The 12,820-nt window shown below is 37.3% G+C and overlaps 1 protein-coding gene across 6 annotated transcripts in view; it reads right to left on the bottom strand.

Moving 5' to 3' along the window:
• The window catches only part of birc6.S (baculoviral IAP repeat containing 6 S homeolog), a 166,355-nt gene that overhangs the window by 87,598 nt on the left and 65,937 nt on the right, over positions 1-12,820 (bottom strand). For 5 of the 6 annotated variants that reach the window (XM_018265204.2, XM_018265206.2, XM_018265209.2 and 2 more), the window contains 11 exons: positions 11,533-11,632; positions 10,426-10,640; positions 9,392-9,600; positions 8,806-9,152; positions 7,279-7,498; positions 6,814-6,947; positions 3,262-3,399; positions 2,762-2,889; positions 1,596-1,727; positions 859-1,074; positions 333-516 (listed from right to left, as the gene is read on the bottom strand). In XM_018265204.2, coding sequence (XP_018120693.1) covers positions 333-516; positions 859-1,074; positions 1,596-1,727; positions 2,762-2,889; positions 3,262-3,399; positions 6,814-6,947; positions 7,279-7,498; positions 8,806-9,152; positions 9,392-9,600; positions 10,426-10,640; positions 11,533-11,632 — 2,023 coding nt within the window. The remainder of the gene's footprint in view (positions 1-332; positions 517-858; positions 1,075-1,595; positions 1,728-2,761; positions 2,890-3,261; positions 3,400-6,813; positions 6,948-7,278; positions 7,499-8,805; positions 9,153-9,391; positions 9,601-10,425; positions 10,641-11,532; positions 11,633-12,820) is intronic. The other variant, XM_018265207.2, reaches the window with a different exon arrangement.

Here is a 12,820-nt window from a genome sequence, read left to right as displayed (position 1 = left end):
TCAGATGAAAATTAAGCATAGGACTGGCCAGATATGGGATGACTTTGACGTAGTTGGCCAGCTTAAATATATTGCAATATATGGACAAACAATCCCTGTGTTGTTTAAAGGGTAAGGCATTTTTTAGTAGCAGTATGCACAAAATGTCGCTGTCTTAAATATATTAATAATAATGGGTTGAGTGCAGAGGACCTCTTGTAGTATATATATATATATATATATATATATATATATATATATATATATATATATATATATATATATATATATATATATATATATATATATATATATATATATATATATATTTTTTTTTTTTTTTTAATTGGTACCTGCTAGAATGTCCTGAAGCATGCAAGTCAAGGAATACTGAGCCCAAGCGCCACCCCAAGAGATGTCTCCACGGTTGAAGTCTGTTCCCACAAGAAGAAGCAGCAGCCTTTCCAGTTGCTGCTCATTTACAATTTCACACAAGTGGATTGTTGGACGTGTAGCATTAGCTATCCTGGCTAGCACCTAAAACAACATGTATCATTGGTTTAAAACGATCACACAGTTGTCTGACATTAAATAAAACCAAGAAATCTGACATATTGTATGTTTGTAAGCAGGGCTATAACTAGGAGTCAGCAGAGTAGGGAGGAGCTTTAGGCGTATGGTCACAGAGGGACAACATTGTTACCATGTATAAATACAAACTATAAAAGGACTCTGCTCCCGACCAATAATTCTGCATCTGACAAATTACACTCTTCTTTGCAATGATCAGGGCCACTATGAAATTACTACAGGAATTAAATTAATACATTTACATGCAAGGAGCAAGAATCGTGACTACATCAACTACATTCAAAGTACCTTGCAGACAAACAGTAGCAAATCAGCATGGCAAGTGAAATCCATTGATAAGAGGAATAGTGCAAGTTTTTGTACAACAGATATGCAACGTTCATGTGTCAAAGTAAATGGAAGAGGTTCTATTTCTGGACTCTCTTTAGTTGCAGATACTTCTGTATCTTGAGCAGATCGAGGCCATTCAGTTGTACGTCGCAGGCGTATCAAATCTTTAAAGTGCTACAGAATGAGTTAAAACAAAGATGTAAATTCTTCTGTTAATTATTTTTATAAAAACTGTAGTTAATAATAACAATGTTTATTGTACACAATGGTGCTGAAAAACACTTTAGCTGTGAAAATACTTTTTTATGGCACATATTTTGTGAGGTGAACTAGCCATTTAACATATAAAATGAAAAGATAGACAGACAAATAAAAAGGCCTAGGCATTGATGCAACTGTAGAAAACAAGAATACAAAATCTGACTAGTGCATTATCCAGAACTGGTAGATCCAGAAAGAAATGGAAGCCAATAATTTGTTTGATAAGACGATACTAACTAAAGAAAAAGTTGTTCAGAAACACAAGAAATGCAATATGCGTCCTTAAAGATGCAGCAAACTCAAGTATACAACATCATTTACATTTTTGTTTTCTGCTCAACATACTCTCAACCCAATCTAAACTGCATAGAAAGACACTTGTAAGCTATTTCTTGAATACAACTTTTTTAAAATCACAAGCTAAGAAAAGTTACCTTAGAGGTGGCTTGCTTCAGCTTTGCTTGTTCAACCAACAGTTTGTATGAAGATCCTTTGTTGCTCTGTATTTTCTCTTTTTCAATTTGCTCTACTAAAGCCTTCTGTTTTGCCTTTAGTAGGTTGAGTTGCTAGAAGAAAAGTTAATTTACTAAATGAAATAAATAAATCTCCCTTTCTTACAGCTGTGCCTAATATTACCCAGCAAAGCTGGTTGCAAATATAAGTTTAAAGGGATACTGTCATGGAAAACATGTTTTTTTCAAAACGTATAAGTTAATAAGCAATATTCTGCACTGAAATCCTTTTTTCCAAAGAGCAAACAAATTTTTTTTTTTTTCAATTTTGAAATCTGACATGGGGCTAGACATTGTCAGTTTCCCAGCTGCCCCCAGGCATGTGACTTGTGCTCTGATAAACTTCAGTCACTCTGTACTGCACGTTGGAGTGATATCATCCCCCCCCCAACAGCTAACAAAAGAACAATGGGAAGGTAACCAGATAGCAGCTGCCTAACACATGATAACAGCTCCCTGGTAGATCTAAGAACAACACTCAATAGTAAAAGCCAAGTCCCACTCAGACTGATTCTGTTACATTTAGTAGGAAAGATAACAGCCTGCCAGAAAGTAGTTCCATCCTAAAGTGCAGGCACAAGTCAAATGACTGGGGCAGCTGGGAAACAGACAATATATCTATCCCCATGTCAGATTTCAAAATTGAATATAAAAAATCTGTTGCTCTTTTGAGAATTGGATTTCAGTGCAGATGTCTGCTGGAGTAGCACTATTAACTGATGCGTTTTGAAAAAAACATGTTTTCCCATGACAGTATTCCTTTATGATCATAAAGTGTCTTTACTTTCTAAAGTGTGGTAATATTCAACAACAGTTACATAGTTACAGTCTCCCACAAACTGACTATGGTATGCCAAGTGCACAAAACAAAAATGTTCAACTCCCAGAAATAGAATATACAGAATGAGTATTGTTGCCAAAACAGAATTACTCTCTAAACAAAAATGTGTGCATTACAAAACAACAACGTAAACCCAACACATAAAAAACAGCTCATCATTATGTGAGCTATACAAGAGAAATCACAATATATTATCATTAAAAATATGGTACATAATACATTATATGTTCCCCACCATACAGATTACCTGCTTGTGATGAGCAAGCTGTTTTTTGATCTTTCTGGAATACAGCCTAACCAGACTACTGTTGCCTTTGGTTGAACTTCTCATACTATGCGTATGTAGGCTGTTGTTAATAAAACTCCATTGGTTGCCTGCAGGCATGAATAATAATTCATGTTAGCAAAATATAAAATACATCTATCTATCTATCTATCTATCTATCTATCTATATTAATAAAACCAAACAAACCTAAAGTACTGCAACTGGATGGAAGGAATTTTTTTTTGTGATAGTTAACCATCAAACTACTGACATCTATTTGAAAAGGGCCTAAAGTCAAAATCACATTCATAAAGGCTTTGCATGTCAACTGTTCTATAGGTGCAAATTGATAAAAACATGAACCATTTAGGGACATGGTCTAAATGAAGAAATGCAGACAATACTGTGAAAAAGAATTATGATCACATCAGTGTTTTCACTAATATCCCCTTTCCCATGTTTTTTAAACCGTACTATATACCTGATACATATCTTTCTCTTTCTTTCCCATTTAAAGGCTTCTTTGAGGCTGCAGCTTCATCTTCAACAGTAGCAACGTAGTCCAATAAACGTGACACAAGCATGACTACCCAGCTAATCATGGGAATGTCTAAGACCCCTACAGGAAAATACATAGCAAACATTATATTATTTTGATTTAGATGTGCAGACAAAATGTACACCCCACAGAAAACCCACAGTGACACAGAGACAACATTCAAACACCTTACAAATTGCGTCTTGGTAAGAATCACTCAGGACCCTAGCAAACAAAAGGAACTATAACAAGAGTTGCTGGATCCTACAGGTCTGTTATCTGGCATGAGGCACAAGAGTATTTTTTTTACATTGCAAAAAGAATATATTAACCCTTAAAAGCATTACATTACCATAGCTTTGCAGTTTGGTAGTTTGCAGTAGAAAGACATTTACCCATTTTAGATTTGTCAGAAGGTGTACTTTTGGAAAATATATGGTTTTCCTGGGGTTTCCATACTGTTAGGGGGTCTCATGGCACATAATACACATACCAGGTGCTTATCTTGTAGTAGCCAGAGTGTCATATGTGAGAATTCATATGGACTATTTGGATTTGGGGGTCTCTGTATGCCACATAGTTTGGTAAATCTATGCATATTGGGCATCAAACGGTTTAGCAGACCCCCGGTGTTCATATTTAGGATTATTTATGCTGGTAATGGTACATGGATGATACAATGCTGGAAAGTTGAAGCATTGAGGCAAGGAATGGGTACCCATTTTAGATTCAGTAGATTGTGTGCTTTCCAAAAATATATGGTTTTGGGGGGTAAACATACATTTCTGTGTTTTTACCACACATAAAATGCAGTCAATGTGTTGATTTTTCATTAGCTCAAGTTACCCACAGGACTATTTGTATGTGCTAGCTTCATTTTGGGGCCTCTAAATGCCAGATACTTTGGTAATCCTATGCACAATGGGCATAAAACTGTTTGGAAACCGCTGGCAATCATATTTAGGGTGCTTTTTATTGGTACATAATGATTCATGGGCGAAATGACGATGGATATTTGAAACTTTGAGGCAATTTTCAGATATTTCACTAAAAATGACAAATGTGGGTAAGCCTTGCAACTTAGTGGTCTGCAGTAGAAAGCCATGGGTACCTATTTTAGATTTGGTAGAATGTGTACTTTCCAAAAAATATATGGCTTTGGGGGTAAACATATATTTCTGTGTTTTTACCCCACAAAAAATGCAGTCAATGCGTTGATTTTTCATTAGCGGAAGGGACCCACAGGACTATTTGTATGCGCTAACCTCATTTTGGGACCTATAAATGCCAGATAAAATTTTAAACCTATGCACAATGGACATCAAACTTTGGAGGACCCCTGGCTAGAATATTTAGGGTGCCTTTTCTTGGTAGGTGTTGGTACATGCTGGAAAGTTGAAGCTTTGAGACAATTTTCAGGTATATCACCAAAAACAACAAATTTGGGTAAGCGTGGCGAATCAGTAGTTTGGAGCAGAAAGGCATAGGTACCCATTTTATATTGAGTAGATTGTGTACTTTCCAAAAATATATAGTTTTTAGGGGTAAACATATATTTCTGTGTTTTTACCCCACAAAAATGCAGTAAAATGAAATATTTTTCTGGTATGAATTCATATATTATGAAAAATAGGAATTTTTCTTTTTTTTTTGGTATTTAATACTATAAATCTTTTTGCAGAGGTGGAAATACATGAAAACACAGGCAGATTTAGAAAGCTCAGGTTCTCCTGAAAAAAACAATGTATAGTTTCCTAGGTAAACTAAGGGTCTCCCCTCAGAAAATGCCCCTAAAGTGAGAGAGCACAAAATGCCATAGGATTTCATGTACCGTATATACTCGAGTATAAGCCGAGTTTTTCAGCACCCAAAATGTGCTGAAAAAGTCTACCTCGGCTTATAATCGAGAGATACTAAAAAGTATACCGGTATGTTAAAGTTGCTGTTTACCGAAGCATGCAGTGACTCCTCCGTGCTGCCCATACTTCTTCCCCCTCGTGGCTTGATCCTCCTTCCTTAGCCATCAGCCCCTCCCCTCTCAGCTCTCGTCCTCCCTCCTCAGCCCTTCCCCTCTTAACATGGGCATCCGCAAATAGGCAGCTGCCCCCCTGAAATTTTGCCATCAAGCAGGACCAGCTACTCTACTGTGTGGGCGTATTAAGGTACTACAGAAAAGCGAGGCTTGCACTGTCTGTGCTGATACGGGGGGACAGACTGCCGATTAGCGCATCATAGAGCACACTGGGTGGGACAAGGTGTGTGTATTGTTCCCTGCTGTGGATATTGTAAGGTGAGTGACATGTGTCGTACTCGTGGCCCTTGAGGTGCGCTGCCGAGCCGGGCCCCTGGATGGAGCGACACTGACACTGCTAGGAGAGGGCTGTGGACGTTGCAGACGTCGTACTCTTCTGCAAACAGCTAGCGTCTAAGGAAGGCAGGTAGTGTGCTGCTGCTCCTCAAACCGGTCAGACCGGTACAGGAGCGCAGCACACTTGTTGACACTGTTATATCTGCAGCACGCATACTCGCTCCAGTTCCTGCTGCATTTATTCTCTTCCACTTTCTTCTTGGCATTTTGTGAGTACAGAGAGTGGGCCCCCGTACCCCATGGGATGAGGTAGGACGCCCCCAGAGGATAATTTTGCTGTCCGGCACTTAATATTCATTCACTTGGGTGAGGGCAGGGGGGATGGCAGTGAGTGGGAAAGTTCAGGAGGCACCCGCAAGGTGAAAGTAGTCTAGTCCGTGGTGGGCTCAGCACCCCGTCACCAGTCACCATGCCTAGAGCCTTCCTAGTAAATTGAAGGAGTCCCCCACCCGTGACTCAGCTCTGTTATTACATGACTCTGTGGAAACAAATGCACTTACAACCCCCCCACAGCTGCTTTCTATTATAGAGTAGCACTGGGACGCATACGCTTATAGCTAAATATAGCAGAGGGAACTCTGTATTCGAGCAGGTATTCACATTTATTCAACAGGCTGCAAACTGGCCATGTCCTAAAATGCATTTCTCACCCCTAGGCTTATACTCGAGTCAATTAATTTTTCCAGTTTTCTTAGGTAAATTTAGGTACCTCGGCTTATACTCGGGTCGGCTTATACTCGAGTATATACGGTAACGAAAATGTGAAATCATGCTGGCACTTAAAGGGTTAATAAAATGTGCATTTAAGTTCAAAAAGTATTATTATGCATATTTGTCAACACCATATATCACACTTCCTTTGAAGTAGTCTTTATAAGATGTGAAATTAAAGGAGCAATACGTTCTAACGTCCATTAGAGAATGCGGATTTGTCTTTTCCCTGTAGACATTTACAGAAATAACGTGTACCATTAGACTAAAGCAAGACCACTGTATTTTTGACAGTGTATATTGCCCAGCTTAATGCACCAACGTTCATTACTGCAGAGGAATGAAGGCTACAGATACTGCAGTCATGCAATGCTTATTATGATGAATAAACTCAAACAAATAAACTGTATACTTGCCTTCAATTCGGCGATATATTGGCAAGTGTGGTTGCAGAGGAGAAAGCAGACTGTCTAACAGATTCAGTAAACTTTCCAAAACACTGCTGTTGCTAAGCGATCTTTGGCCTATGCAAGACAGGAGCATGAACACCCTATAATAGGAAAAAAAAACTGAAGTTTAATTACCATAAATGAAACCTTTTCTAAAGTATTGCACTAAACTATTCTATAACCCTGAAACAATAACCAGCAAAATCTGTCTAGTTCATAAATGAGGCAATTATACATGGCTGCCTGCATTGCTACAGTGGAGTATATTCATGTAAAAATAAGTTTTTAGGAACAAACATGTTTGTTTAAAATTCAAAAACTATAAACAAAATGATTAAAACCAATTGCAAAGTTGCTAGGAAAAGGGCATTCTATAATATACTAAAAAAATAAAACAAACATATATTAAGTAAAACATGAGGTGTACTGTACCTATCCTGAGGGAATATTAACAACTGCTCAGAATTGTAGAGCTCCTGCAAAACATTGGAGAGAAACTGTCCCCACCATCTCTCAGCACCACAGAGCTGCACCAGTAAAAGGCCTGTGTGCAGACGGATCTTTGGGGTCCCACTTATGCATAAGTGTTTAAAGAGCTCTTCACAGGCTTGAGCATGGAAAGTGTTTTGTAGAACTCCTGGAACCGAGTGCCCTGTAGGGAAAAAAAAAATCAGATGATGGACTTTCCATTTTGCAATATTTAAAGGAACAGTAACAACAAAAAATGGAAGTGTTTAAAATAATAAAAATATAATGCAATGTTGGTAAAATTGCTGTGTTTGCTTCAGAAACACTAGTATTGTTTATATAAACTGTTGTGTAGCAATGGGGGCAGCCATTCAAACGAGAAACGGCTCAGGTTACATAGCAGATATCCTCTGTAGAACATAATGGTGTTATCTGTAATCCACAATTTAACCTGTGCCATATAGCCTTTTTTTCAATTTCCACCATTGCTATACAGCAGCTTGTTTATATGAACTATAGTAGTGTTTCTGAAGTAAACAGAGCAGTTTTACCAGTGCAGGGCAATAGTACATGATATTTTCAGTGTTACTGTTCCTTAAAGGAATTGTTCAGTGTAAAAATAAAAACTGGGTAAATAGATAGGCTGTGCAAAATAAAAAATGTTTCTAATATAGTTAGTTAGCCAAAAATGTAATGTATAAAGGCTGGAGTGATTTGATGAATAACGTGTCAGTCTGAACACTACTTCCTGCTTTTCAGCTCTCTTGGTTTACACTGACTGGTTACCCTGGCTACCAGGCAGTGACCAATCAGAGACTTGAGGGTGGGCCACATGGGTCATATCTGTTGCTTTTGAATCTGAGCTGAATGCTGAGGATCAATTACAAACTCACTGAACAGAAATGTACCATGTGGCCCCCCTTCAAGTCGCTGACTAACTCAGAGTTATAGAGCTGAAAAGCAGGAAGTTGGATTCTGGCTGTTTTATTAGACATCTGTTCACTCCAGCCTTTATATATTACATTTTTGGCTAACTAACTATATTAGAAACATTTTTTATTTTGCACAGCCTATCTATTTACACAGTTTTTATTTTCACACTGAACTATTCCTTTAAGATAGGCTTAGAGGGGAGCTTTGTTCATCAATGTTCTCAGCTGTGAACAAATACCCCTTGTACCAATGGCCTGAATGAAAAGATAAATACGGAGGCTTAGATAATGCAAAGTAAAGGGATGTACTGAATATATAAAACAAATGTGATATGCAAAGCTCGATTATAAAAGGGAACAGAACACTATGAAAAACTGTGTGAAAAAATAAATAGTGCTATAAAATGACATGATAATCAAATATGTTACAGGTTCAGTATTTGGCCAGACCTGTGAAGGATTCTATATTCTGCTGAATTCAGTAATTATATACTCAATGCTATAATCTCACAGATTATTTCAGAACATGTGCGAATGACACAAGCAATAGCATACAAACCATTAGAAGAATGGAGAAGACTTAGCAAGGTATCCAGGAGGTATCTGATAACTGTGCGCAGCTGTTCAGTTGAAGAAGTGTGTATTAGCTCTTTAGAATCATTTTTTTCTTGCAGTGTTTTCCTGCTCATGCCCAGAGCTACTTTAAGACGCTGCACTGCATGATGAGCCAAATTCAACTGAAGCTGCAGTTGAATGCAGTCTTGATAAGATGAAAAAACTCTGCTGTCCTCTTCTACAGCCTTGTCTGGCTTTCTCAGAAAATACTGTGCATTGTTTGCACTATTAAGGGGTGGAAGGTCAATGCTCTGCAACAAAGTTTCTAACCGATGACAGGCAAGGTTATACCTAGGGAATAAACATTAGATTATTAAGAAACAGCACAAATTTCAACAGTTAAGAAGAAACAGAAAACAGAAAAGTGTAAACCCAATAAAACAATATTAAATTTCACACCAAGATAAAATATGTTTGTAAAAATTAAGTTACCAGAAAAAGCTTGAGAATTAAGGCATTGAAGTACATTAAAATAACACGAGCACTTGCAGTGTAAAGTCATATAAAACATGTTAAATTCAAATAATGACCTGCACTGGATGTCCTCCTGCAAAGCTACCATCATGGATAAATGTTGGTCTACATCTGGCTGATTTGCAGATTCATTTTCCCCTTTGAGTGGGTCATGCATTAGCTTTAGTTCACTCTCCCAAGGCAGAATGTATGTGTGACCATAGTAAAACCCCAGAGGAATCTTGGCTCTTGCATTTGTACTTCCATAACGTCCAATCACGGTGATCTATGGAAAACCACAAGAACAAAAAAAACATGCATTATACATTCACATTTAATGCTCAGAATCCAGTTTTGTTTATTTTTTGCTTCATAACGCAAATCTCATAAAATATGGAAGAAAAATAAATGCAGTGTTGCATGGACATGTTCCGATAAAAATCCAATCACTGTGTCAGTATTATTGTAACATAAAAATCTAGCAAGCCAAAGGTCCCCCAAAGTCACCAAGTTGTACTTACCTAAGAGACAATTCGCATACTGTAATTTATGCGAAGATAGAGGCATCTCTCCTTTCCTCCTTTCATGAGTTGGAATACTTGTAATTAGACTTTAGGGGACTTTTGCCTATCCAGATTTTCATGCCACAACTCTTGACACATTGTATTAATACATTCTTAGGGATTTTTATAGGAACATGTCTATTCTTTTAAGTTAAGATGGACATTTTAAAGTCATAATAGATCAAACTGCTTTTTGCATTTCAGCCAGTTAGAATCAGAATACACTAGAGCACTAGGATATTTTTTTGTCTAGTCTACTCATGCACTTACGGGCCAATGCCTAAGACTTGTGCACTTTTGTCCTTCAATTTATGCCTGTTTGTTATCCATCTGCTACAGGGCTGAGACCTCCTTCCTACGGTCTCTCATACTACATTGCACTTAAGCCGTGTATTGATATTTATTTATTCTTTCTATTTTAATACTTGTACTCCCTCTGTGTATTTTATACACTGTAAGATAGTTCAGTGCTTTTCATACTTGTAGCACTTTATAAATATATATATATATATATATATACATATATACACACACACACAATACACTACCTTCATGAATCTGCAGACAGGTGGTGGAATTAAGTCATGCAATATAAGCGAATGGGTGCTAATGTCCGTTGCAACTACTAGTCTCCTGCCGTCTACCTCCTCCCCTAAACTCCAGATGTCGATTGAGAGCGATGCCAGATCACCACATGTGGGAATTAGGATATCAGTAAGAAGCACAGGCCTTCCAAAGTCCAGTGTCACAAACCTTCTGGCCCCTAAGAGAAACATTACATGAACAAATGGTGTGTATTAGCTTCAAAATTATTTAAAATAGACTTTTTCAATTGACTACAAATCTGCAAAAGCGTGATACTTCTTAGTAAACTTTACTCTACCCCATACTCATATGCAAGCCCAGACTGGCAATCTGTGGGTTCTGGCAAGTCAATATTTAATTCTCAGTCCGGACCTGCTCATATGGATGTATATTTAACTTCCTACTACTTGTCTAATATTGTGCCTAAGATTAACACAGACCCATTCCAGTGGAAATAAAACTTGCTAAAATAATCTGAGTATATTAACTGTGTTTCAAATCGAGAAGCAACCCATAGAATAAGAGGCTAACTGGTTTCAGAATGACATCTCTATCCCATGAAAGACCAGTTTTCTTAAATACATGTGGACACCTCAGGATTCATGAACAATGTGAAGTGGTGCACACATACTTCTAATGAAAAAAATGACACTATATCAGCAATAGTGTTGTGGAAATAGAATAACAAATAAATAACAACAATGTAAATATTTGTAATACTAAGGACTTTTTCACTTTTAAATTGAGACAAGGTTGTTAATGACTCATTTGTGGCAGGTTTATTTTTGTAAACGCTCCTTAGGTTAGCAAGCAAATAAACAGCGCTCTACCCTAAAAAGAAAATTAAGTTATTGTTGTGTGTTTAATAGGCGTTGAATGGTAGTTAGAAAAGCACTCCAAAAAAGGACACAGGCAGAGCTGGAAATTCTACAAACACTACTAACATTTTGACATAATTATAATAAAAATTGTACAAGTAACCGATTGTAGATAGCAGACTATATATGATGGCAGTTAGAGTTTTTGTAACTGTTATTAAAAAAACAAACATACAATAAGTTGGGCCTTACCAGAATGCATCCTTTCTATAATTATGGACTGATGTGGCGGAGGCTGCAGGAAATGAGAAGCATGAGAGAGAGCTAGAGCAAGACCAGATCCCAGCTGATTCTGGAAAAAAAAAGGAAAATATGAGCATAAACAAAATAAAAAATAAATGCATACATAATGTATATTAATGCCTTATCACTGCACAAATGCAAACATTTTTTCATCCAGATGCTAGATGTCAGGAAAAATTTTATTGTTTGCTTGTAAATTCAATACTACTTAGGTGGATGAGAACTTGCTATGGTTCAACTTTCTTTAGCAAGCAGAGCAAAAAATTGAATGTCAGACTGCAAAATATCTGAGCAGAAAGACAAGGTATACAAGATAAAAACATTAAAATTGTTCCCACAAGATTATTGCACTTTTTGGTTGCTGAGGTCAGTGTTGATGACAACCACGTAGCAATTATAATTGCAGGCTAATTAAAGGCAGGATTAAAAGTCAAAAACAGGCCAGTTTAGTCTGTCTTGTAATACTGATGTCTACCTCAAACAAGAAGATTGTTTAAGGTAAGCTGCACATTCAGTAAGGCTGATCATTTACAATATAAGGATGTAGAGAATGTGCACTGGATCTATCCCTGCAGGTTATTTAGCTGCAAATAGTTTGGTAAAATGGGTACATGATGACAAAGTGCAGGACACCTATTTGTTTGGCTACACCTGGATTAAAATAAATGTGTCAATTATAATCCCTAATATGCCCATTACGTGGAATTTCTTCTGATACATCTAGACTATAGTAAGGCATGGAACACGAAGACATTGTGCATATAGTCCATTCCATGATAACTATAACTGGCTAAACGGACAGCTACCATTGCATTTGTAGAAGGTCTCCATGGGTGTGCATTGGCAGATGAACTGCTTATATTCATAGAAGCATGGGCATGGGCAAAACAAATGATTCTGCTGTGCAATATTCTGAGCAGATAGCTTTAGGAAATTGGTTTGTTTGATTTCAAACACATGTACAGATGTCAACGAGTTTGGCTGGAAAGTAAAGAAATCACCCCATACATCTTTTTAGCAACTCATGGGATAGGGACATTTTGCCTCTTATATGAAATCATCTTTCAGACAAGCAACACAATGCCTGAAAGCACCTTCCCACTGAATACAGAGTTTAGTATGCTATACAGTCAGAAAGTAATTATGTCCCATCACCCTTACAGAGACAGAGAGAGTGAACAAGCCCTTTGATTATGGCACATGTGGAGTTTAGTTGCCCATTAAAATCTCCTCTAGC

The sequence above is a fragment of the Xenopus laevis genome, chromosome 5S, assembly GCF_017654675.1.
Source record: "Xenopus laevis strain J_2021 chromosome 5S, Xenopus_laevis_v10.1, whole genome shotgun sequence".
NCBI lineage: Eukaryota > Metazoa > Chordata > Amphibia > Anura > Pipidae > Xenopus > Xenopus laevis.
This window is presented reverse-complemented; position numbering and strand designations above follow the sequence as displayed.